This window comes from Dromaius novaehollandiae, chromosome 1 (genome assembly GCF_036370855.1).
Source record: "Dromaius novaehollandiae isolate bDroNov1 chromosome 1, bDroNov1.hap1, whole genome shotgun sequence".
NCBI classification, from domain to species: domain Eukaryota; kingdom Metazoa; phylum Chordata; class Aves; order Casuariiformes; family Dromaiidae; genus Dromaius; species Dromaius novaehollandiae.
In genome coordinates, this window is record NC_088098.1 from 54115287 (window position 1) to 54140948 (window position 25662).

Sequence of the window (25662 nt, forward strand, 5' to 3'; positions counted from 1 at the left end):
ATCCGTAACAGCAGGTTGAGCTTTATACTGACAGAATTTTAGTCACACAATCTAGAATTTAATTCATTTCTTCAGCACCTCAAACCTTTCTAAAGCTGTTTTCCAGGAGCAGGGAAATGATGCAGTGCTGTGGCATACCCAGTCCTGCTCTCTGAAGCACAGACTATCTGGCTGACTCACCTCTGAGGGATCATGCTAACTTACAGCTGCTGCCTGCAGCACCGTGGGTTAGATCTGCACTGCAAAGCTCCCCCTGAAGACCCAGTTGCCTGTCACACTTTGTGGGTCATGTGTGCTAAGCCCTTCCTCTCTCACTGGAAACAATGCATGGCTCACCATTTGCTGGCCTGTCATAGATTTCCTGTGCAAGCCAGCGTGGCTTGGAAAATTTTACCAATGAAACTATTTTGGTGAGGATTTAAAAAAAAAAAATCCAAACACCACAGTGCACAGTGTCATTCCTAGTGTGAACTCAGCTGTGCCAGCACAAAAGTAGCTGCTATCAATATAGCTCTTTCTGAAATATGATATCTGGCTGTAAGCATGTTCAGTCTGGTAGGACTGTGTATCTCAGACAAATTGTAGGTGTCTTGCAGAACTGCAGCTATCCTGTGGAGGGCAAGCTCTTCATCTCTCTGTGCTTCCGTACCCTAGACAAAAGCCAGGGACAGATTATTTCCTTCCTCTCAGAAGTTGTCTGTCTGATTTATTGAGATCGGCAGCCTACCCCAGAGCCCTGAGGGGTGGTCTGTCTTCCCCTGGGGGTGCCCTACGGAAACTCATCACCCTGCGTGTCCTGGCAGCATTAGCTCTCAGATTCCCTCTGTAAATGGGAGCGGCTGATGACACTTGATGTGGGCACTGCTGTCTCTGATGTCTGGTGAGTGCTGGGTGCTCTGAATCACAAAGCACCACAGCCATTGCCCATGGGGTCAGGTCGGGTGGAGGGGGAGGTTTTCTTGACATCCATTCTGAGTTTGTCTCTCTCCTGGATGAATGATGCTGTAATCAACCCTCTTTGGGGCTTTTATCGTGACTGTGAAGATCTTGTCTTCTGTCACCATCGAATATCTTGTTCAGAGAATCTTTTCATTAGATAGACCTGAGTTACTTGTGAGAGAATAACTAGCAGGCAAAAATTCACATGGCCTGAGTCAGTCCTGGTTCCCTGCAGGCAGCCTTGCTTGTACTTGCTTCTGATCACTCATTTGCAACTGGACTGCTCTGGCTGGAGGTAAGGGCTGGAGACTGGAGCTCCGTCCTGCCTGGAAAGCACAGCTCACAGTCTTTGGTCAGCACGCACCCTTTGGGAGGAGCTGTGCAGTGCTGGGTTTGCAAGGGAGAGGAAGGAGGCAGTTTGGACCCCTTGCAGGGAGAGTGAGTCAGCAGCAAATATACATACACCTGGGGTGTCAACCAGCACTTGGTGGGATGGTTGCCATGCAAAATGAAGTCGTGTTTGCTGAAAGCCCTGCGTGTGCGTGTGTGCCTGGTGTTTGCTCAACACTTGTGCATTTTTAGCAGCAAAGAGGCTACATATTTGTGTGATGCACAAAGGAAGGTTTTGGGACACAGCAGATAAAATAGATGAATGGAGACTGATTTATCTCAGTCTCCAGGTGGTGGTTGTGCCTGACCACGAAAAAAACATAGCAGCAAAGGCAGAGGGTCTTGCTAAAGCCTCTCTTCCCTTGAGACTGCCTTACCTAAGCCAGCTCAGGAGTCCAGTGGGGCCCAGAGGGGATGTGTCTGCCATTGACCCCCAGAGGAGAAACAAACTAGGAGGCTGATTTTGGGTGAAGTGGGAATCCTGTGACTCCTTTCCTCTCTCAGGAGGGTAGCACTGCTCTCTCTGTGAGAGTCGCTTTCTACCTCAAAGGGGATGTATCCCTTAACTTTCACCCCTTTCCTCCCAGGAAAAGGTTGTAGTTGGGACATTCCCCAACCTCCTGGTTCATACCTCAAGAGTGTTTCATGCCCCCCTACCCCCCCCCCACTTTGATTTCTTCACTTGTTTTAGGGAGGAGAGAAAAGTTTTGATGCAGAGGTGGGGACTGGAAGCTGCAGTGGCAGGATGGGGAGGGAATCCCCTTTTAGGGACAGGGGAATCCCATTCCCACTGGGTCCAGGGAATGTGTTAGCTGGAGCAGCAGCAATGTAGGAATTCATGTCATGTTACAGCTGGCAGCCTCCAGAGCCCAGGAAGGAGGCACAGCACTGCTCTGGGCTATCCGATGGGCTGAACTTTAAGCCACCTGAGTCATGTTGTCTGGTTGGAGCAGGAGCAGAGCTATTTAGGTACCAGTTGTGCCCAGACCCCTGGGGCTGGAGGAACTCAAGTGAACTCCCATTCCTTAACAGCCTGATATTACATTAGGGATCTCTTGCAAAGAGCCTGTGCCATCTGTCCTAGCCGTGGGGGCATACCTGTGAGGTCTGAGATGTAATGAGGTTGTAAGTGATGAAATGAGAGCGAAATGGGGTTGCTAGAGGAAATGAATAAAACTTCAGTCTTGTAGGGGGAAGCATGTGATGTTACAGGGACTGAGCCATCGTGTCCATCTCTCCCAGACAGCTCCTAGTCTCAGTAGCACAGCACAGGTTTGGGCAATCTGGTACACAGCAGGAGTGGAGGTTATCCTATGCAGGCTCCTTGGGATGCTGTGTGGATGCAGGTCTGCTTCTGGCATTGCAGTGGCTGCTCGGGCCAGGGAAGAAGGAAAGCTTCCCTGTATCTGCCTCTGACGCCAGTGAACATCAGGCAAGATGCAGGCCCCTGCATGCCTTGGGGTGGTCAGGCATAAGACTTCTGCCCGGGGATGCCTCCACACCCAGATGCACCCACAGACACTACTGAGACCCTTCCCCCGCCGGTCTGTGGGAAGGTGAAGCCGGCTGCGTTTCAGAAGAGAAGTTGTCGGCGAGCCACATCCTTCCGGAGAGCAGCTCCAGACCGGCGGGGGGCGGAGATGGGGACAGAGAGGAGACGAAAAGCCTTTCCCCGGCTCGCCCAGGTGAAAAGCAGCCGGTGGCGCTCAGAGACCGGCAGGAGCTGGGGTGCCCCGGGCGGCTGCCCCCGCCTTGCTCCGCTCCCGGACCCCCCCTGCTCCTAGGGCTGCTCTGCGGCGGAGGCGCCGCCGCTCGCCTCCCCGGGGCCCGCCCCACCGGTGACTGCCGCCAGGGACCTCCGGCTCCGGGGCGGGGGGAGCACCGGGGCGGGGGCGCTGGGCCAGGCCGCGCCGGCTTGCTTTGCCGCGGGGCTGCCGGCTCCCTCCCCTCGCAGCCGGGCGGAGGGAGGGAAGGCGGGAGGGAGGGAGGAGGGGGTAAAGGTGCAGCGGGGTGGGGAGAGCGCTTCAGACACACCTGCCGGGGCGGCGAGGCGGCCGCGCAGCGGCGGGGCGCAGCGGGGCGCAGCCCACCCGGCAGCCGCGGGCATGGCAGGTAAGGCGGGGAGCCCCGCGCCCGGGCGGGGAGGAGAGCCGAGCCGAGCCGAGCCGAGCCGAGCCGAGCCAGGTTTCCCCCCCGCCGTGCCCGTCCCTCTGCTCCCCCGCTCCTGGCCGAGCCGCGGGCCCGGCCCTCGGGGGCGGCTCACGCCGCTTCCCCCCCGTCCTCGGCTGTTGGCCAGCCTTTGAGCCGCCCCGGGGCAGCGGGGGGTTGGGGCGCGGCACTGGCACTGCATGTTTTTTGCACGGACTCTGGATTTCGGGGGAGGGGAAGAGTTGTTCCTCTTCTGCTCCTCTTTCCCAAGCTACTGTCTGCTCCTCAGGGTTGGCATCTGGCTCGTCTTTCCCTAGAGTCAGGCTGTGTCTTCAGGCTTGCCAAAAGGGGAAGCGAACAGGCAGAGAAACACCGCGCCTTCTCTTGCGGCCTCCCTGCCAGGCCCCAGGCCTGGAGGGGCCAGGCTGGGTAGGAGGAGCTGGTACCATCTCCCAGACCCCTCTGTCCTGCCAAGAAGCTGGTTGCTGCTTGCACAGTTCTCCCTGCCCACTAGGGTGTTCGGAGAAACACTTTGAATTAAAGGCATAAATCTGCTGCCGAGGAACAGAGCTCAAAACAGGAGGCAAAGTTTGGAAACCAGCACGCTTTTCCGTGCTGTTACCTGCTGTTGCATCCTCCTTTTTCATAATTGTGACCTTCTAGCAAATGAGTCTGTCCCAGATGAGAGAGAACTGCTTCTGCAAGAAATGCAGTTTCAACCTCCTTATCAGTAGGATGCTCCAGATCTGTACCAGTATTTAGGCTCCTAAGCCCTTTGGTGCTGAGAATCAGACACTTGAGTATCTTCTGTGGACTCAGCTGTTCTCTTTTCCTTCTATCCTGCATGCCACAGACCCTGAGCCATCCATCTCTCTACTTGGAGGATTAACTTTTGCACAGCTCTCTCAGCCATCTTCCTTGCCATGCTAATTGGCTGTCTAAAATAGTGTGGTATCATTCTCACCACAGAGTGGGGGAAAGGGGGAAGGAAGAAAGCAGGAGATTTCCTTCTCTTTGCCTTCATGCAACAAGAACGCATACACTGCCTCAGAGGTTGTTTGTATGGCTGGGGTAGGAAAGCTGGACTTGATGCCAGCAGCAGAGGGGAAGGTAATGGTGCACACTGTGGAGGAAAAATGACTTCCAGGTGTCAGAGGGTCTTTGCTGTGTTTTGGCTTGTGAGCTGTAAGGATTTGTGCTGGCCTGTGAAGCAGGCTTTATTTCTTGAGTGAAAATTGATACGATGGTTGAGTTGATACCCAGCTGGGAAGAGAACTCCTTGTTTAATCACAGCCTGCGTGACTTAATGGAGCAGGTTCACCACTGCTGTAAGGTGTCCTCTGTCCATTGACTTCAGGGAATTTCTGTCTGTTTTGGATGACAGAGAGCTTGCCTTGTTGGTGAATATATCCAGTGCCCCAGAGTGATGTGTGGAAGATACAGGGAATTCCCCTTTGGCTCCAGTACCTTGAGCCAAGCTGCTCTGTGGCATACTGCCCTCGAGAACTTCACTTTGGTTACCAAATCTTGAGGCATGCATAGAGGAAATGGATCCCCAGAGAAACCCACTCGTCTAACACCAGTATGAGAGGGCATGTCCCAGGCCATAAAATCCCTCATTCCTGAAGCAGGGATGGGGTAAAAGGGAAGATGTGTGATGGTCTGGCGGAAGTTCAGAATGTGTCAGGGTAGAGGATGGCCTTTTCCTAGGCTTTCTACAGTATATGCTCCTAACTCCCCTAGGCACCACTGCCTTCTGCCTCCTGTGAATCTATGGCCCTAGGCTGATGCACCAGGATCCATCCAGCCAGACTGGTAATTTAAATGGCTTCAGATATATTTGGGTCCTGTTGCAGAAGAACCAAAACATTCATGAAATCATACCTTGATTCATGTTCTCCCATGCCTACTCATGCCTTTCCCCCCTGTGCTCCTTCATCAGTCCTCAGACTTTCTCTTTCTTTTTATCCTTCAAGCCCTGGAGAATGGCCCTGTCCAAACCTCCAGCCTCTCAGAGGAGGAGGAGGAAGAAGACACCCTCTGGGAGAAAATTGAGAGCGCACGGCACCAGCTGACCCGCTCCCTGAACCCCGCAAAGCTCACCCCGTACTTGCGCCAGTGCCGTGTGATAGACGAGCAGGATGAGGAAGAGGTGCTGAATTCATGCCGATTCCCTTGCAAGAGCAACCGGACAGGTGGGAGAAAGCACAGACTTGTACTAAGTTGGGCCTGGTTTTGGGGAAGAATGTATTTTTTAGAAACAGTGGATTCTCTTCAGCATGTGGTGTTCTGGCCTTACGTCTCCCTCCCACTGCAGTGCTACTTGGCTTTGTTGTTGACTGAGATGCTCTGCAGCCAGACATCCTCCTCATCCTCTGTGGTGACTCCCTCTGTGCGCACACATACGCAGGCAGTGCTCCCACCTCAGTCCCATCTCCAACCTGTCCTTCCTGTGGAGGGAAGTAGACTTGGTGGAGATGCTATTTTGTATCACGAGGTTGGGCTATGCTGTTCTTCTCTGGTTTGCAGGGAATTCATCCTACCTTTTTATCCCTTCTTCCAGGTTACCTGATGGACATCCTTCGGCGCCGTGGGAAACGAGGCTATGAAGCGTTCCTGGAGTCCTTAGAGTTTTATTACCCAGAGCAGTACACCCGGCTAACAGGGAAGGAGCCAGCCCAGCGCTGCTCTATGATCCTGGGTAGGGGCAGGTGCTCTGTTCTCCATTTAGGTGCTGGTTGCATGGTAAATGCCAGAAATCTGTGTATGTGCATGTCTGTGCATAAAACCCTGGCATGAGCTACCTGCTTTTGAGGAACCCTGACAGCCTTGTGCTCTGAATTTTGCAGGGAGGAGGCCATATGTATGTGTACATGGGACTGTGGTGCCATAAGCACCAGGGTGAGGAAGGCTGCGCACCTCAGGAGGCTGTGGCACCCCTTGGTGGAGATAGAGTGATGGACAAATCTGTGGACTGCTTTTTTGGGGTTGCCCCTGTCTAAGCAGCCAGGACCTGATTCTCCTTTTTCTCTCCCAGATGAGGAAGGCCCTGAGGGACTAACTCAGTTCCTGATGATGGAGGTGAAGAAGGTGAGGGCTCAGCGGAAAGAGCACCTGCTGAAGGAACACCAGCTCCAGGTGAAAAACCAGGCCTTGGAGCAAGAACAGGCCCGGCTGGAGCAGCGGCTGCAGGAACTCCTGAAGGTGCAAGAGCGTTGCCAGCGGCTGAGAGAGGAGTGGGACTCCAAGAGTGTGGAGCTGCTGAGGCTGAAGGATGAGAACTACATGATGGCCATGCGCTATGCTCAGCTCTGTGAGGAAAAGAACTTGGCTGTGCTGCGGAGCCGGGACCTGCAGCTGGTGGTATGGTGCTGGGGAGTGCGGGGGCATGTCTTGTCAGCAAGGGAGGCAGGAGGCTGGGGATTTGATGGTCACTGAGGGAATGAATGCAGTGGGGCAGCTGAGAAGGATGAATGTGGATGTCTGTGCGTGATAGCGCTTGAGCATGAAGGAGCTGATCCATTATACAGCTGAACATGTGTCAGGGTGCACGGATGCACCTTGGCTGGCATCTGCTCTTGAGGGACAGTGTGCCCCAAGCATGGCAAAGTGGCCAAGTCATGGGCATGGCACGTAAGACTTGTGCAGTTGACTTTCACCTTGTGCTTTCAAGTATTTGGTGTGCTTGTGCAGCATTGTACCCTGGCCTCAGGTGCACTGGATGCAGCCAGTCAGCCTGAACTGTGATCTCCTCACAGTCATGCCTCATGGCATGGGCCCCAGGGCAGGAAAGAGGCAGTGATGCCATGCTGCGACTGGAGATGCGTCATGTAGAGAAGCCTGAAAAAACTGCTCAGAGGAGCTGTCGGGGTGACATCCTCCCCAGCGGTGGCTTCATGCTCTTTCAGCCTGGCCGCGGGTACCATGAGATGCCCTGTCTGTTTCTGCGTGTATTTTCTCCCCTGTCAGTCTATGCTGTATGCTCCGCCAATGGGCACCTGTGTTGTGTCCCATCAGCACAGATGTGTGGGGGACAGCTAATTCTGTCAGGTTGCATGTTATGGTGATTGTGTTTACTCCTTCCCCAGGAAAGGGCTTGCATTCACTTTTTTCTAGTGATGATCACAGCTGTGCATCTGCCTGCACACAAGGCTCTAGCTGTGTGCATGCTGTATGGAGCTGCCCAGCGCTCCTTGCCATGCACAGGAGTTTTTTGACCCAGAGTCCATCCCCACCACTTCCTCTTCTCTCTGGTGATGTTTCAGAGGCTCATGCTGCATACCTGAAGGAATTCATGACACTGCACTCCAGCTGCCAAGTTCTCACCTCCAGTAAATACACCCATTTCCTGTCTGGGCAAGGACAGCTGTATCTTGAGCCTATTTATAACTGTTTCACCCATCCTTTGCTGCCTTGTGGTATTCCCCCTGCCAGTCTGGGCCTGGGCTTCTTGCACAGCCCTGTGGTTACCTTTCATTCCTTTTCCTGGTGTGCCAGCACTGGGATCCCCCCCCTACCTTTTATCCAGTATTCCTGCCAATGGCAACTCTCCCAGGTCTCTTCTGAGCAGAGAGGTGAATTCCCTGTGGGTAACTGTAGTGTAGAGAAATCCCACAAGGTCCCAGCCTGCCTTCCCCTCCTGACTGCTGCCACTCTAAGGTCCAGAAGTGACTGGTCCTGGAAACTTATTCTAGGTCCCTTGGCAGATCTGCAGAAATAATACAGTCCCTGAATTCCTTCTTGGCAATTTTGACAGTGCTTCTCAGTGCTTAGTGGCTTTAATGTGTTCCCCCAACCCCATATTGCTCTCAAAGCCCACCTGGCTGTGAAACTCTTGTTTCCTGATTAACCTTGTCAGCCATTGCAGGTCTGTGAGGACCCTGCCGTAATCCTAAAAGTAACCACCCTCCATGTCTCCTGTGTCACCCTCCTCCTGTGTCTAAGAAATGTCTAACCAATGAGCTTGGGCTCATGCCTCCTCCTGCTTCCAGCCCCTGGGCCTCTGGTTGTGGGTTGGATGCATGCTGAGGAGTCAGAGTGTTGACATAAGAGTGGCCAGACAAGGCCAGCACGAACTTCCATGTCACCCAGCACCCTGTCTCCAGTGACATGCTGATGGAAGCGTGTGAGAGCAGCCAAGTGTGGGATGATACATCTGTGAAATCCCGCAGCCTGTAATGATTTGATGCTCAAACACTTCCCAGGCCAGAGGTATCCTGCACTGAATAGCCTTCAGTGGACTTTTCTGCTGTGAGTTTTTCTCACCTGTTCTAGTTTGGAAAGCCTTTGTGAGATTGTCACAGTTGCTGGCCTTGGCAGCGCATCAGAGGTCCCCGCTCCACCTGGGGTCAGGGACAGCTGCGCTGTGGGTGCTCCAAGGTAGCAAGAAAGTTGTTGCACAAAGAGGGGCCCCTGAGACTGAGTGCACTTAGAGAAAAATTTGGTGCAAGTGCATCTTCCTCCTCTGTCCTGCAGTGAAAACCTTGTATGTGCAGCTGTCTTAATCTCACCCCAGCTTTAGGATACTCCTTCTTCACTTGGTTTCCCAGCCTTCACATTCCTTGCCTCCAGACCACTCTTCTGCCCAACTTTCTCTCTGCTTCACTCCCCTCTAAGGCAGAGATGCTTGCAGGAGGGGGTGTCAGACTATGTTTCTTCTCTGTGTTGCAGGTGGACCAGCTGAAATGCAAAGTCACCAGCCTAGAAGAGGAGTGCAGTCTGCTGAGGAAACAGGCCTCTGCGCTGCCACAGCGAGAGGCAGAGGAGCGGAGCCACCCTGACACAGTGTCTGAGCTGTGGGCTGAGAACCAGCGGCTTACAGCATCACTGCAGGAGCTGCAGGGCAAGTTAAAGGTACCTGACAGGGCAGAGCAGGCTCCAGGTCACCTCCTTCCCTGGTTGTACTTACAGTGCTGGTGACGTGGGTGAATCACCACTGGAAAGAAGGAAGTAATCACTGTCCCAGCCTAGCTGGTCCCTTCCTCTGGGCAGATTGCTTGCCTGTGATGGCTGCTGTTGCTCTTGGGTGTGGGACAGTGACTGGTCCTTGTTTGCAGCTCTATTACCCTTAGGTGTGCTCACACATGCGACTTTGTGCCTCTCACTGTGGACTGTGAGGGTCAACCTTATACACTGAGAGGAAATACTCGGAGTGAGAGAGGCTGGAGCTGCAGCCTTCATGCAGACACTGTACTTGGGGTTGGCCCTCACAGGGGCAAGCTGTATTTTGGTGATGGGGCTGGAAGGACCCAGCTGCTGTTAGGACTCCCTTTAGCACCTGGGAGGCCTGACCTCACACTAGCCCCCACAGCTGGGTGCCATGGAGCCCAGAACAACAGAGGTGCCTTGTAAATCTCCATGTAGGAGGCAGCCTCTCTGGTCCTTCACTTGATGACCCCTGGCAGAGCAGTTCTTTCCCTTCTCTGTTTTGGGAAGAGACATGAGACAGACAATCCCTCTCCATTGCCCAGGGTCACCTGTGATTTTATAGATCTTGCTTGTATCCCCCTCAACTGCTGCTTTTCTGACCTGGCACAGCCCAGCCTACTCATCTGTTCCCTCTAGAGGACCTCCTTCATGCTCTGACCTCTCATCTTGCCTGGATTTTTTCCAGTCCTCCTGTCTCCTTTGAGGAGATGGGAAGACCGGACCTGCACACCGCACTCGGGCTGTGAGTGCACAGTAGATTTATACAGTAACAATGACCATAGTGATGCCAGCCTGCCTGTTGTTCACTTGCTGAGCCAGGTGCTTACCTGGTCTGGTTGTCCCATGGTGCTTGTGGTGAAATGATGGTACCGTCTTGCCTCCTAGACACCAGGTGAGGGCCCAGTGCCAGGCTCTGAGCAGATCTTGCTGGATATCCTGGAGCACGACTGGAAGGAAGCTCAAGACGACCGGCAGGATCTCTGCCAGAAACTCCGCTCCATGCAGAATGAGCTGCAGTGGGCTGAAGAGCTGAGAGATAAGGTGATGTATCCCTCACCACTCCCATCCCTGCACACAGAACAGGGCATGGAAGAGTGGGGAGGGAAGGGCCTGGGAAGCTGCACCACTCACTTCTGGGAGGGCTAATGCATTCTGATCACTCTTGCCAGTACCTCCAGGAGGTGGAAGATCTGCAACTGAAATATCGGACGCTGCAGAAAGACTGTGATCTCTACAAGCATCGGATGAACACGGTGCTGCTGCAGCTGGAGGAGATTGAGAAAGAGCGGGACCAGGTGAATTGTCTCTGCCCTGGCTCTCCGCCTCCCAGCGGGATCAGGGCTTTTTTCTCTCCTGTGTATACCCCCTCCTTCCCCAGTAGATCTTCTTCAGCCATGCCAGGATGGGAGAGGGGATTACTGTTGCAATCCTCTTAATTGCAGCCTGGCTCCTTGCAGGCTATCCAGAGCCGAGATGGCGTGCAGCTACAATACTCCCAGAGCCTGATCGAGAAGGACCAGTACCGCAAACGCGTGCGGGCCCTGGAAGAGGAGAGGGATGACCTCCTAAGCAAACTGAGCCAGGCAGAAGGGCTGAACAGCACACTGGAGGCCCAACTACAGCGGTGCCAAGGCAACCGCAGCCTGGGCAAGGTGAGGGAGGCTAGAAGGAAAGGGGAATGAAGAAGGGGAAGAGATCAGGGCTGTTTCTTGGGGAATGCAATGGGATGATGGGTCCCTTCTTTCCTAGATGTGCAGCTCTTCCTACTCCCTCTGCTCCAATCTCAGCAGCACCTGGAGCCTCGTAGACAACACTTCCAGCCTGACGAATGGGCTTGCGGAAACACTGGGGGTTTCTGCCATCCCGTTTCTGGGGGACTCTGCCATTCAGAGCATGGTGAGTGCTTGTCCATGGGATGTTGGGCCTGAGCTGAGGGCAGCAGTGACCCACACTGTTCTGCAAGGACACAGAATCATTGTACCAGTCTGTGACTTGCTGGAAGACATGGAGTGGGGCAATGTCTTAACATTGGGAGCAAAACTGAGGTGCAAAGCTTTGTCAGAAATAAAACAGCCAATGCTGCACCGAAGCGTGCAGTACTTTGCTAGCTGGGAAACAGCGGGGAGTGAGACTTCCTTCCCCCTGTGTGACACTCACGAAATCAACTGCCCCATGTAAGCTACTGACCTCTATGAAAAAGCTGTTTGATCTATGTACGCTGGGGGAGAAATCCTAGCTCTTTTGAATCGTGTAGCAAACAATCCTGTTGTTTTTAATGGAGTCATGTTCTTACTAAAGTTCCTTTGACTCTTTCAATCCTCATTATACAGCACCCTAAAGTGGGTAGTCCCAAAGGTTACTCATGCCTCTGGGTGAGCCATGGCTAAGAGTGAGATATAAGGACAAGGAGAATCTGATCCCTTCATCTGATACTAGTCCTATTGCTTGTACTTTGCAAAAAGACAGGGATTCAATGGCATGCATCTCCATCCCTGTTCTCTCCTCTGGGATGGCAAGGTACCTCTGGGCACTGGGAGGAATGTGGATGATCTCTGAAGAGGCATGTGGTACACCAGGAGCTATTTGCAACCTAGCTCGGAGGAAGGGGGAAGGGAGGTGCTGGGCATTGGTGTTAGTGGGCATCTCTCTTTCACTCTGCTCAAGGATGTAACTCCTGACAGTGAAAAGGACATCAATCGCCTTTCCACCTTCCCCTTCCCACCTTGCCTTGGCTCCATCCTTCGGCGGCAGCGGGAAGATAGGTGCATGCCCTACAAAAGGTGACTTCTGGGGGCTGCTTGAGTCTCTGTGTGTTGTCTGCTGGGGTTGTGGGGGCCTGAGGGGCCTGGCTGGCAGGGGAGGGGAAGCTGGCAGTTGGGAGTGAGAGCGGGAAGGCTGGCTGGGAGCTGCATGCTGGCTGGGCGGTGCTTTTGTGTCAGGATGGGGAAAAGTTGTGGGAAGGGAGTTGAGAATGGGGTGCAAACAGGCTTCAGAAAAGCTGGTGCCTCACAGCTCACCTTTTGTGTCCTTTCTAGCTTGTCCTGTGGTTCCTTTAGCAGCATGGAAGATGCAACAGGTACCATAACTGGGGCTTTCCCAAAAGGGCTTAGCTAGAAGGAAGTGGTGGCTGTTGGAAAAGGAGGGTGGACAGCTGACTCTCCCTCATACCTTTGGTCTGTGTGGTTCACTGTGAGGGCACTGCACATATAGCAGGGTGCCATGGACACAAACATCCACTCTGCGAAGTACAGCAGCTGGAAAAGCTGGCTTGTCCCCTGCAGAATGTGTAGCTGTTAACACCTGATTTATTTAATTTATGGAGAACTTTTGTTGATGGAGAACTCGATTTGGAGTTGGGGGAGTAGGAGCCAGAGGAGATAAATGCCTGTGTTTTCGGTGATGGACTGTAAATCTCCGAATGGATCTCCTAGTGCTGGTACATCCTGTGGTGGGTGCTGGTGGCTGAGCTCCTCAGGGCACATCCAGGTCACCCTGGTTTCTGCTGTGACACAGCTAGTGATCAAAATGCTGATGAGGGGGACGAAGATTTGTTTGTTTTCAGGAGACATGGAAACCAGTCCTAACTCTTCCCCTTCTCTCTGGAAGTGCCCATTTCCAAGTGTTCAAACACTCTCCAGCCTCAATTTCCTAGTCAGATGCTAGAAAATGCAGAGAAGGGAGGTGACAGATCTCAGCCACCCTTAGAATGTGGGCTCCCTGCAGTGCTCAGAGAGGTCATGTGCCCTCTCTCCCTCTTGCTCTCTTTCCTAGGCAGTGGTTTTGCTAGTGTGTCGCTTGGCGCCTTCTCCTCTTCTTCCAGCAGCACCTACACCAGGGTGAAGTCGGAGATCTGCTTGTCCACGCTTCCCAGCCGCAAGGAGGTCACCAGGAGGTGACTGCTGCTCTCTGAAATAGGCACTCTGAGTCTGCTGCTTGGGGGGATATTTCACGCTGTTGGGAGACCATGCATGGAAGGCCATTCCTTTCTGCCTTTCTCCTGTGGGCCCTTTCCTGCTAGCAGGAGAGGAGAGAAATGAAGTTCCTATAGTCCTTGCTTCCCAGCAGAGTCCCGGTTTTCTGGCCTGTTCCATGTGTTATGGCAGGGATGGGGATGGTGCCCTGGATTTGGACAAAAATCTGTCTGATTTGGGACAGGACCAGAAGAGCCTGTGCTGGGACTGGTGGGCTGGTGGGGTGGAATAGGTCTTGGCTGTGTGTGCACCCTGGTGATGACTGTGAATCGTGAGCTCCATACGTCACAGTACTCGATAAAAGAAACACCTTGTGGTTGAACACCAGGCATGGTGACTAGTTCCTAAGAAAGGCAGCAAACTTCAACAGTTGAACTTGGTATTTCTCCTTGCCAGGTCCCTGGTGGTACAACTCTCTAGCATGGGGCATCCCAGCAACCCATCACCCCAGGAGAAGAACCTTGGAGCAGATATCTCCATCCTTGGAGGGAACAGGACAGGGATCTATGTCCAGTGGGTCAAGCCAGGCTCACAGGTTGAGAGTGCAGGACTCAGGGAAGGCTGCCGGCTCATTGAGGTAAGTCTGGGAATGCGGTCATTTTTATGGGATTGCAATGCACCTGAGGCACAAGGAGCGTGAAACAAGCTCCAGTGCAAACTGCCCTCTGCCCAACTTGAGGTGCACTTCCATTTCTCTTGCTTCCAGAGACTGCTCCCTGTCTACAGCTCTGTGCAGCACGAACAGGCATCCAGGTTGCTTTGCAGGCAAGCATACCAGTGCATGTAAAAAAGCTGAGTTGACCTGAAACACGTCTTTCAGCTGTGGGAGGGAAAAAACAACAAGGAGACGCACAAATTAAGACAGTGATATCACTGTGTGTCCCTGGAGTTGTCTGTTGTTACCTTGTAGCATTTTGGAGCAGTTTGCAAGCTGCATCCTGTGCATGCCTGTTGCAAAGCAATCGATTCTGAAGTGAAATTTTGCAAGCCTTCATGACCCTCTCAAGCTATGGAGAGTAATTGCTCTGGAGAAAGCTCCTGGAGGGGGGAAGGGCATTTGTTTTGGCAAGAATGACACCACTTGAAATGCAGCTATGGCACTTTAATTAATATCAACCTGTGATTGAACCCTCCGCCCTCCCCTCGACATACACATATGCGCGCACATATGTTCAATTCCATAGCAGCCCAGCATCCATATCTGGCAGTGGCTGGCAGCAGGTATTTCAGAAGCAGAGTAGGGAACCAGAGGCAGACTGAGGATGCCTTGTCCTCAGGAAGAGATTTCCCTGGGCCTGCCTTGGTCTATATCTCTTGCATAACTTTGGTGGGTGAGGAGCTGGTGAGGGGAGGAGCCTGCTCTTCTAGCCCCTAGGTCTAATGGCATTTGATTCTTGCTAGCTGAGGGTCCCATCACTGAAAGAAGAGGTGCTTTCCCTGGAGAACTGCACCCGGGAGGTTGCCTACCTGAGCCTGCTGCATTGGGACAAACCTTCTAATCTTATCTTCCAGCTAGACCTGCAAGGTAAGGCCCTGGCAGCTGGGTCTCCCTTGAGCTTGGGCTCTCTGCCTCCCTTTCCAGGCCCTCCACCCAGTCCTGGAGGTAAATCTCGGTTCTCAGTTGTTCTCTCTCCTCTCCTATTTGGTCCTAGGCCACAATGTGTGACACAGGGGTTGGCCATAGTTCTGGTTATTTGTCATGTCTGGTGTGACGTGTGCATCCTGTGAGTTACAGGTTGGAGGCACAGACCCCCTGTCTGTTTGCCTCCTCTGAACTCCTATCTGTAGCATCACTGCTGTGCTAGAGACCTGGCTACCTTGACAGGTTCTTTTGTTGGTGATGGTTATCTTTTGTGTCCCTGCCTGTGCTGACCTATGTGTTTTGCTCCAGGATACCAGCCTCTACGTGAAGCCCTGGAGGAAGGGAGGAAGATTTCTGGAGACTCGTTCTATGTACGTACCAATCTACCCCTCACAGAGCAGTCAGACCCTTATGCGCTGTGCGTCAAGTGTCGGGAAATCCTCCACGTCGTGGACACCATGCACAAAGGACGACTCGAGTGGTACTGTTCCCGTGTTGATCCCTTGACCTTGCGGGACCTGGACAAGGGGACGGTGCCCAACTACCACAGGTAACAGGGTGAGGAGAAAGGTAGGGGGTCCCTGGGGTACCTGTTCCATTTCTCTGCAATAAGCATCCACTAGGAGTCCTGAGAAGTGTGGTTTGGCCTTTTCCCCTCATGATAGTGTGAGCTGTCTGAGCCTTGTATCAGGAGCCAGTGCAATGGTATCTGGGTGCCTTTGAGAGAATGGGTGGTCGAGTGAGGGCTCTTTTATGCTTATCTTTCAGCATATCTCTGTGGAGGTTGCAGAAGAGGGTCACAGAAGGCTAGGGTCCCTGAGGGCTCTAGAGTTGCTTGAGGGCAACCTCTCTGTCTTTTCAGGGCCCACCAGCTTTTGAAGATCCAAGAGAAGGGTCAGATGCCTGGGCAGCAGAGGGGCCACAAAAATAATGTAAGCCAGAGAAACCAGCAACGAGAGCCGAGTGTGTGCGCCTGTGTTCCCCCCCACACTCCGGCCCACGGTCTGCCCTGCTCTGACTGCAGACCAACTCTTATGGAGGCGGCAGCTTGGCTAGCAAGCAGAGCGGGGTCTTACAGCCCAGGCAGCATCTTTGCTCTTTGACTGCACCCCTACCCACTCCCTATTTCCCAGCCTGAACCTGATGGTGGGCAGGCCTGGTTTCTTTCCATGTGTGCCCTCCATCTCCTTTGCTGGGGGGTGCTCTGCAGTCAGCTGTGTGTGTGAGAAGATCTGTGCTTTCAGCCTTAGTGCCCTCACTTTCTCCTCAGCTAAAGAAACGGGCCTTGGACCAACTACGCCTGGTAAAATCCAAGCCACAGGGGAGCCCAAGACAGCCCCCTCAGCAGTTGTGGTTGGATTCCTGCTCAGGTGAGCTCTCACTCCTACAACTGCCCTATCACCCCTGGAGACCCAGTTGTCCCCTGTGGGCACTGAGGGTGCATTGGCACCTAGGATGCCTCAGTTTCTCTGACCAGAATCCCTCATATTACCCTGCTGATGGGTTTTTGGGAAGACTGAGCATATTTAAATCTCCTGCTCCTTCTCCCAGGCTTTCTAAGGCTCTCCATCATTGCTGCTACGGTTCTTGAGGTCACCCAGCACATTACGGAGAGAAAGGAGAATAAACTGATCTGTAACTCTAGTGATTCCCTAGATGATGGACAAGGCAGGGTTACAGCTGAGGCATCTGCCTACGGGGTTGCCTATGGGGGAGTAGTGTAACCAGTGGAAGATCTCTCCTGGGACATGGGGTCGGTGGGTGCATCCATGAGTCAGGACCAGGGGATGGTGCAGGGAGAACGGCAGGGAGTCTGGGCTGGTGGCAGCCCAATCTCCCATGTTCTCACCTTTGACTTTTTCTTCATTCCTGTCTTCCAGACCCAGACAGGAGCCTGAAGCCTTACAACCTGGTGCATCCTGTGGTGGTCCAGACACCTCGTCCTGTGGTGCTGTCACCTGATTGCATTGCACCACGGCTCATCAGGAACTTGCTGGACTTGCCCACCTCCCGTCTGGACTTTCATGTGTGCCCGGCAGGTAGGTGGCAATGAGTGGTTAACTTGCCCAAGGATGTTTTAGGAGCCTGTGGCTGAGTGAAGTAAAGTACACAGGTGTCCTACTTTCCAAGGTTGCCTTCCTGTTTTACCTCCTGTGATTTCTTCTTCTGTGGAGGCCAATTCAGGGAAGAGGTGCTGTTAGCCTGGGAAAGCTGACACATGGTGTCATGGGGCTTGGAGAGGACATGAGGTGTCAGCGGGGTCTTAAAGTCTTCCCAGACAATACCTTTTGTCAGGTCACCTTTCAGCCATTTCGGCTGAACGACTCCAAAGAGTTCCCTCCCCTTCTTAACTGTGCCCTGTTCCTTTGGCCCAAAGGGAAGCCAGACCTCTCTTCTGGTCTTCTGAGGCACAAGGGTCTTCTGTCTTCCTTTGAGTGGGTGGTGATGGCATTGCCTTGCTGCTCTGGGTGGCTCTTCCCAGAGATGAAACCCCTGCCCAAGGTGAGATCTGCAGGTCGACTTCATACTTGTCCTGCCTTCACCAGGGTGAGAGCATCCAGCCTTGTTTATGTCCTCCATTTTCTCTGCCAGCAATGTGAGGTTGGCACACAGCTGCAGAGGCTGCTGGGGAGAGGGTTTTTCTCCTATAGGGAATTTTCAGAGGACAAATCTCTATTTTGCCCCTTCTTCTTCCATTTTCCCTTTCCCTCCTTTCCCCTGTGTTTAGAATTCTTCCTTTGCCAAATGCAGAAATGAAAAAAGTTGGTTTTTACTTTTGCAGGGGTAGTGGTGGTGAAAAATCTCTGCTTTGCTGAAAAGGGAAGACTCTACAAAAATAGATTTCTTCCACTGGGCTTGTTAACCAAGCGACTTTGCCATATATCCTGTCTTACTAGGCCCTCTGCAGGGTCCCCCTCACATTGCATTGGGAAGTGCTTCAGAAGCCATTTACTGCAGCTGGGGACTTTGCCCTTAGAGCACAAACTCTGTTTACTGCTGTCCGCTTTGCCTGGTGTGTGGGAAAGGTGATCCCAGGAGTCCTGAGCCATTTTGCTTTTCTACATTGCCTCCACTTTACTTCAGAGAAATCCCCAGCCAGTGCAGAGTTAATATAAGCCAGCTGATCTTCATAGGAGCTTGCTGCCCCCAAAGAAAACAGATGGCTTTATGGGAGCCAGCTTTACCAGGGAGCCAGGCCACTATGTGGCCAGGCAGAGTTAGCAGAGGATACCCAGCCGACCTTGGGTTTGGGAGAAGTGGAGAGTGGAAGGCGCTCTGGACCTGATCCCAAACATGCCTTATCCTGAATAGATTACATTATTTCTGCTTTAAGGATGAGAGGGAAAGGCAGCTCTTAAAAGCCTTGTTAGGGCTCCCTGCTCTTGTCATGTTCATTTATTCTGGGGGTAGGCAGTGTAGGCAATTGCCTAGGGTAGCAGAGTCAGCAGGTAGATCTTAGTGCCTGCTTCAGCCACACTGGGTGGCTCAGCCTGCTGATTCTGAGTGAGGTGTGTGTGTGTGTGCATGTGTGTGTTGTCTTGTCTTCTGGTGAATCATTGCTTTGACCCTCCCAGATCCTGCTGTCCTGGTGGCCTCCAAGGCTCTGCCCCCAGTTTTCTGTCTCAGCTTTACTTTTCTGCTGCTCTCCTGCCTGGTGTCGGGGTGATCTGGGCCCACGCTATCTCTGGCCTCCTGTCTTGGGAGAAGCACGGTTCTGTTTTCCTGTGTGTGATGAGAAGCTTTGTTGCGGTGCTGTTTGGGCACTAGCAATACTTTGCGCCTTGTGAGCTGATGCACACCAGGACTCTCTGAGAGCCTGCAAAACGTTTGCAGGCCCTGCAGCTCGGTTGCCATGTGCTGTCTCTCCAGGCCCACCTGTGAGCACTGGGAGATGGTTCTGGCTGCCACCAACAAAAGGAGGTTCAGCTTGCCCCCCATCTCCCTCCTACTCTCCCATGCCAAGATGCACACTCCCACTGCTTTCCCAGCCCTGCAGCTTGCTGGAGCCATCTGTGAGCCCATGTAGCTCGCTAACCCTGCAGAAACCTTACCTGGCAAAATAAAATTATTAGTTTTCTACTGGATTCTGTCTGGGAGTAGTTGCAAGGTGGGAGCAGGACAGTGTGGCAGCGGGGAAGGAGGGGATCAGGGCTGTGAGCTGGCTTAGGCTGCTGTGGTACTGCAACACAAGAGCTGCTTTTGCCCTGCAAGGTGTCTTCAGCTATGATATATTGCTTGTTCTGTAAGCAGAAAGCTGCAAGAGATCCATGCCAACATGTAATGCTGTATAATTAGACTCGCTCTCCAGAATCCATAAACACTGAACTCGATAAGTATCAGCATGGCAGCAAATGTGCAGGAGCTGAGGTAGAAAGTATGTGCAGGAGGGAGAAGTGGATGGTGTCTCTCTTTTCATACCTCCCTTTCCTCTTGGCTTGCAGAGAAGCTGGCAGAAGGGCATCGCAACACTACCCACACTAAGGAGGACCCTGTGTCTAGAAGTTTCCCCCAGGACCGGAGGGATCCTGGGCAAATCCGCATGATACGGGAGGCAATGGAGAAGGTGCTGAGCTGTTCGGTGTGGAGACAGAGGACAAGGATGGGGCACCCTGTTTAGATCCTAGGAGAAGAGGGGACAACAGAAGGGAGGGAAGAAAGAGTGGTGAGAGAAAAGGAGTTGCTTATTTGGGGGCTGTGTGACTTAGAGGGCATTTTAGATCCAGGTGCTGTGGGGCTGTGAAACAACAAATAGAGGTCTTCTGAGTCTTTGTCCACCCTGGTGAAAGGAATGGTGACTGGCGATATGTGAGGGAGGTGATGGGAGATGCTTTACACTGAAGCTGCCTCCCTGCTCTCGCATTCCTCATCTTCACTAAAGTGGCTATGGCTCTGCTCAGGGCAGATAGAGAAGACGTGGGGCTGTGGGTGACAACAGAGGAAGGGGCATGAAGACAGACTGGCTGAGCACAGTGTCTGATGGGCTCTTGGGTCAGGTTGGCTGTGATATAGTAGATGACCCTGCTCTTCAGTCCTCTGCTTGCCTCTTGGCCCTGGCTGTAAATCCCACATTTAATGGAATTACTATCGGAAAAGCAATGATATTTCACAGTATGGGGTTTGATTTAATGTAACTGTCAGGAACTGGGGTTATTTCTTCTCCATTTAAATCAGTAAATCTATTTGATTTCCTTCTAGAATAAACACTGCCTGCTAGAGCTTGGAGTTCAGAGTGTGAGGGATCTAATTAGAAGTGAAATATACCCCATTGTTATCCATGTTGAGGTCACGGAAAAGAACGTTAGAGGACTCAGGTAAGAAGAGACCACGCAGTACGGACGGAGGATATTATGGAGGAAAAGAGAAACTCTTGTCTCTGTTCAAAGGAAGAGACAGAAGACCCTTATGGGAGTACTAGCTCTGTGTGTGCCAGGTGGGTCGCTGTGGGGAAAAAGAGCAGGAAAAGCAACTTTGTATGTGTGAGTTCTTGTAGGAATCAAGGTGGGAGTACTGGCATTTTTTCCACCCCATCTCTTTACACAAGGGTAACGTGTTCTTCTGTTTCCCTAGGAGTTTGCTGGGGAAGCCGGGCCAGCGGGACTCAGAGGTGCTGAAGGTATGCTGTGGTGCGGAGCAGGTGCTTCATGCTCTGCCATGCTCTTGGGCCCGTGTGGATCCCCAGGCCTGGAGTCATGTGGAGGAACTGGCCAAGGTGGTTCGGGGCTGCATCTTTCAGGAACAAACCCGCCCGCTGTGGGTTGAGGAAGGCAATGACTGACCTAGGACCTAGCTGAGCTGGCACTGCGCTGCCAGCTACCTTTCCTGAGAGCTGTTCTCAGAGGCCCCTGCCTCCCTGAACTCCTTTAGGCAGAGCGTCCTTTCTCTTTGAGGGGATGCCATCAGCAGATGTCCCCAGGGTAGTCTTTCAGGTCCCCTTCAGGCTGCACAGAGAGGGGGAGTAATGCTAACTCCCTAGCCTGCGTTTTCCATCTTTTATTGCAGCGATGTCTTCTACCTTTATGCTGGAAACCACCCTCATGGTCTATTCCCCATCCCCTTGGGCCTACCCTTGGCTCGGGTACCTGGTTAGATTGCCAGATTGGACACTTGAGGGAACTGTGTGAAATCAGGGTGTATATAAGTGCATTGTATGCATACATGCGCGTACATCCATCCTGTCTTTTGGTACCTCCAAGGCCCTTTTTTCATCATCTCTCTCTTCCCTTGCCCATAGCGCTGTGTGCTGTGGGTCCTCTCCCCCTCTTTCTCTGTCTACCTCACCTCCTGCCCTGAGGAGCAGGAAGCAGTGCTTGCATGCAAGCACCCCACCATGGCTGGAGTGACACTAAGTGGGTTTTGCGACACATCCTTGTTTTATGGGAACTGTACTCTTTATTGCTTGTAAATTATTAATGGACCCATTTATTGGCAACCTGCATATAAAGGAGAATTAAATACCATTTATAATGGGAATAGGTGGCAGGTTGTGGGTTTGTGTGTTAATGGAAAGGGCTGGTTGATACATGGTGGGGTATTTTTTCTCCTTTTGCTGAGGCTTCTCTGCACAGCTGTCTAGGGGAGAGAGGGAGCACTGCTCTTGCTGTGCTCTTGCAAGAGGTGCTGTGAGAGGATGGGTTAGAACAGGCCACAGATCAAGCTCCCTCCTATCTCTGTGAGCCCACCTGTTTTTTGGTCCCTCTCCCCAGTGCTGATGCTGGCAGACAGCTGTGCTCTGGGAAAAGCTTGCTTGACATGCCTGGCTGAGGTCCCCAGAGCTCTGCATGCCCCTATGCCGTGGTTATTGTGGAGTGACAAGCCAGCTGCCTCCACCGCCTGGGGAATGACATGATACCAGGAGGCTGGGGTCCCCTTACCCCTCTGGCGGGGCCAGTTTTCACCCACACCTGGGACTGACCATGGCTTAAGGCTCTGACAGAGGGAAGATGTGGGGGGCTTGGGAAGCAGAATCTGTACTCACCTACTGCAGCACACTCCTGACTCCTTACCAATTGCTGTTATCAGCTGCCCTGGGGGTAAGGGGTGCCATGATACCTCTGCCACGGAGAAGTGGTGGTTGGCAGTGGGGGATGGTCGTTCCTGTGCTAGAGGAAAAAGGGGGCAGTGGCTCTGGGAGGCCCCATGGGGCAGGAAAGTGGGCAGAGGGCTGCGCCCACTGCTCCTGGGGCAATGGGAGATGGGCTACCAGCGCTAGACAGTCAAGTCCTCTTTGTGTCCTCCTCACCTCTGTGATTAGGGCACTGCTAGTGCCATGCACTTCTGAAGCTCTGAGGAAAGATTAACTTGCTGATCTTCATGGGTCCCCTGTGAGGTGTTATTTCAGGCTCTAAACCAGTTGCCTGTCTTTTATGAGGATGGGAGTGGGGGGAGGGAAAAAAGAAAAAGAATTTAACTTACAGTCACTCAAATGTAGAGCAATGTCCCAGAGCTGCCCTGGAGCAATGCAGCTATGCTCCCAGGGAAGCAGGGACTGGTGCAACACACAGATCTGGATGAAAGCTCCCAAATGACACCCACTCTGAGGGACACAGCCCTGGCATCCCAGCACTGCCAGCCCTGTGGGAGCATGGTTGCCCTGCAGGCAGACAAAGCAGGACTCTTGTTGATCTGACAAGAAGACAAGTCCCCAGGCAAGCTCCCCTCTACTGGGGCAGGGATTTGCAGGGGTTGGAGGGTAAAGAGATTAGAGCCTGCATCTTTTCAGGGAAAAAAGTAGTGCTCAAGTACTTAGGGAAAATACTCTCGGTGAGGCATGCTGATTCAAAGCTAGGCAGCTCTATATCACTTTTCCTGGCTTTGGGAGACATCACGAAGGTACTCCTCCTGGGCTAGGCTGGGTGTTGTTAAACAGCAAGTCCCCCTTCTGGGTAGACTGGCTGTGTCCTCTGTGCCAGAGGACTGGCAGCCTGCTTGGCGGCTGTTCAGCCCCTATATAATGGCCTTCGCCAAGCACCTCCCTGGGCCATCGGCTTTGTCATCAGGAAGGAAACTGAGGCAAAGAAAGGTTGAGCTGGGGAGCAATGCCCTCAGGGCAAGGTTGGCATTTCCTGTCTCTCTAACCACCAGGCGGCACTGCCTAGCCCACTTCCAGCCTTCTTCCAGGCCCGCTTTTTACCCATGTTGTCTTCCCCAGAGGCCTTTCGAAATCCTGCTTCAACCAGTTCTAGACATGGGTGAGAAATGGGGCAGAAGGCTCAGAGGCAAACACTAATGACTCCCTCACCTTGCCCTGCACACCCCAGCCCCCCTTATTTGTATCCCCCGGGGGAGAGGGGGGGGTGACTGCCTGCCCGGAGGAATGAGTCACGGGTTAGGTAACAGGCAGAATGCAATTAGCAGCCCTGGGCACCAATTACCAGCTGTAACAACCTTGTACAAGCCCCTGTAAAGAGTCTTTGAGATGAAATTTTCTCCCTCCAGGGAGGGGACCGGCAAGGTGGCATGCGTGTGTCACTGCGGGAAGTTGCCAGCCCTTTCCATGCTGCCTGCCCCTGCTCCTGGCAGAGCTGTAGCAACACGGGGTCTCTTTCTCTTGCACCCTGCTGGCAATGCGTGGGTCAGCCTCCCTGCGGGGCAGGGCTGGGCATCAAAGGGTTTCTGTCCCCAGAAGCAGCTCTAGCAGAGCAGGCTCCTGGCTATAGGGTGGGTAAGCACAGTGCCATTTCCACCAGGACAGTGACAAATGCCCCCCCCCCCCCCCCCCCCCCAACCCAGGTGCTGCAGAAGAAAGAGGGAAGAAAGGGAGGCTGTGCTCACTTTTAGCTTCAGGCATGTTTTGGTTTGTACATGGTTGGGTTTGACCTGTTCCCCTGCCTGATACCCTGCTCTATTTGAATTTGAATGATATTTGCAGCTCCCAAAGGTCTCTTCTGGGGAACATTATTAAGGATGCTCTGGCTGTGTCCCCCTTCCTCTCCCAAATGATGTCCTTGGCCAGGGCTGGGAGATGCTGCAGGATGCCTGGGAGGTATGGAAGTTGCCTGGGGCTGCAGGCATGGGGCCAAAGCACTCAGAAAGGTTAATTCCTGGTTGAGAAGTGGTGGCTAGCTGTGGCAGCAATCACAATATTTAGCAGAGAGACAGTGGATCAGTCATGCTAGCTTCACATCCGCACAATAATGTAAGGTGAATGACATGTTCCCCCCTGCCCCAGATCAGCCTAAGAAAGCATCACTATTTGAAAGGATCTAAAAATAAAATCTTCAGGGACCCTACAAAGGGACATGGGAGATGCTCAGGAGATGTTCTTGCTTCAGGGGAAGGCTGGGAGCCTTGGAGTCTCGGACACTCAGAAAGTACATGGGAGGGAGGAGAGAAGTATTCAGTGGGTTCTTCCTTATAAAAGGGAAAGTTGTAGCCAAGGGTAGGGCTGAGGTGAAAGTGTTTATATGAGGCCTGGGGAAACTGAGCACCTGTCTTTAGTCCTAGAGGGAGATCTTCACTGTGATCCCATAACATGCCTGTTTTTGGACACACAGCAGAAGTGTGGGGCAGAGGGACCCTGATCCCTGCCCCGACACTTTTTTCTAAGTTCCCACGATCTGGCATGCAGTGAGCAGCAGAGAGATGGGAGGGCCTTTGTCACATGGCATATCCTGGGAGCCATGCCCCCCTCCCCAGTCCCTCCTCCGTCCCCATCTTATTATTATTATTATTATTATTTTTGGTATGCTCAGATTTGATGCCCACAGCTAGTAGTTCCCTAAGGAAGCGCTCTGATTTCAGCAGCTTATGTAGAGCATTATCATCGTGCTGTCCCCACGTGTGCTTTGACATAGAAGCTGGGGTGGGGTGTGTGTGTGTCAACCCAGCCCTGGGCTGGTTGTCTCTCTGTACCCCCCAGCTACTTTCTGAAGGGCCTTAAAGGTAGCATGAAGATATGGCAGGGGATCCTAGCAATCACTCACCCTATTTCTGGCTGAACATCACACAGAAATCTGTGGTGCTGACCCTAAGATTTTCCATCTGCAATGATCCTTGCTCTGGAGGGGCTCTCACATATCCCTGACATCCCCCTCCCTGGGGATAGCCTGCTCCATGCAGGGCTTGCTCAGCTACTGTGCCCTTCAGCACAGCCCCACACCATCCTCATGATCATGCGGGCATCCAGTGAGCTGGAGTGAAGGTGACACAAGGGAGATGCATGGCCCTGCCTGGCTGTGGGGAGGTGGTGTGGGAGTGGTGTGGGGGCGAAGGAGATGGCTGTGCCAGTTTCCTGCTCTGCCTGTGGGACTCATCTGGGAATATCCATAGGGGGAGAGGAGACCAAAATTGTCCAGGGAATGGGAAAAGGAAAGAACATCTTGGAAAGCGCAAGAGCCGAAAAGGACAAGCTGAACCCTGCTGGAGGGCACTGGGAGGCTCAGAGCCTGGATGGGACTTGGGCATTTGTGTCAGGGAAAATGGACATGACAAACCCAGAGCCTGGGCTCCAGGAAAGCCAAGGTGGCAAAGATTTTCCCACTCCTGTAAGGTGCCTTCTGTTTCCCTTGCATACACTGTGTGCAGATGAGTGGTGTCTGCTTCCGTGGCGAGTGTGGCCCTAGGAGATCCCTCCTTATTTAATCCTCCGCTTAAGGAATGGCATGCAGAATGCTGGCAAACTGCTCCTTTCTGGAACATGCGATGGTGTGGCCTTAAGTCTGTCTTCTCTCCTTACCCCCCCCCCCCACTACAGATCTATCCCTG

General features: G+C 53.0%; 1 protein-coding gene across 3 annotated transcripts; it reads left to right on the forward strand.

Moving 5' to 3' along the window:
• Positions 1–3234: 3234 nt before the first annotated feature.
• Positions 3235–21429, forward strand: CARD10 (caspase recruitment domain family member 10). Of its 3 annotated transcripts, none has more exons than XM_026112596.2 (21): positions 3235–3441; positions 5454–5672; positions 6041–6178; positions 6515–6840; positions 9148–9330; positions 10291–10446; positions 10584–10700; positions 10848–11057; positions 11155–11301; positions 12070–12185; positions 12441–12481; positions 13177–13297; positions 13773–13953; positions 14778–14901; positions 15268–15508; positions 15821–15890; positions 16229–16328; positions 16839–16997; positions 19401–19522; positions 20155–20270; positions 20527–21429. In XM_026112596.2, exons 1-21 carry the CDS (start codon positions 3435–3437, stop codon positions 20732–20734), a joined length of 3102 nt encoding a protein of 1033 aa, XP_025968381.1. In that variant the 5' UTR covers positions 3235–3434; the 3' UTR covers positions 20735–21429. The 3 variants fall into 3 exon arrangements, with proteins under 3 accessions (XP_025968381.1, XP_025968380.1, XP_025968382.1); XM_026112595.2 differs by having other exon boundaries at positions 3236–3441; positions 10575–10700; XM_026112597.2 differs by having other exon boundaries at positions 3238–3441; positions 10575–10700; positions 10863–11057.
• The last annotated feature ends 4233 nt before the right edge of the window (positions 21430–25662 follow it).

Bases quoted from the DNA above. Each gene is read 5' to 3' on its own strand.
- CARD10 (XM_026112595.2), top strand. The intron at 11,302-12,069 runs GTGAGTGCTTGT...ACTCTGCTCAAG, and splicing joins ACTCTGCCATTCAGAGCATG to GATGTAACTCCTGACAGTGA. The intron at 15,509-15,820 runs GTAACAGGGTGA...CTGTCTTTTCAG, and splicing joins ACGGTGCCCAACTACCACAG to GGCCCACCAGCTTTTGAAGA.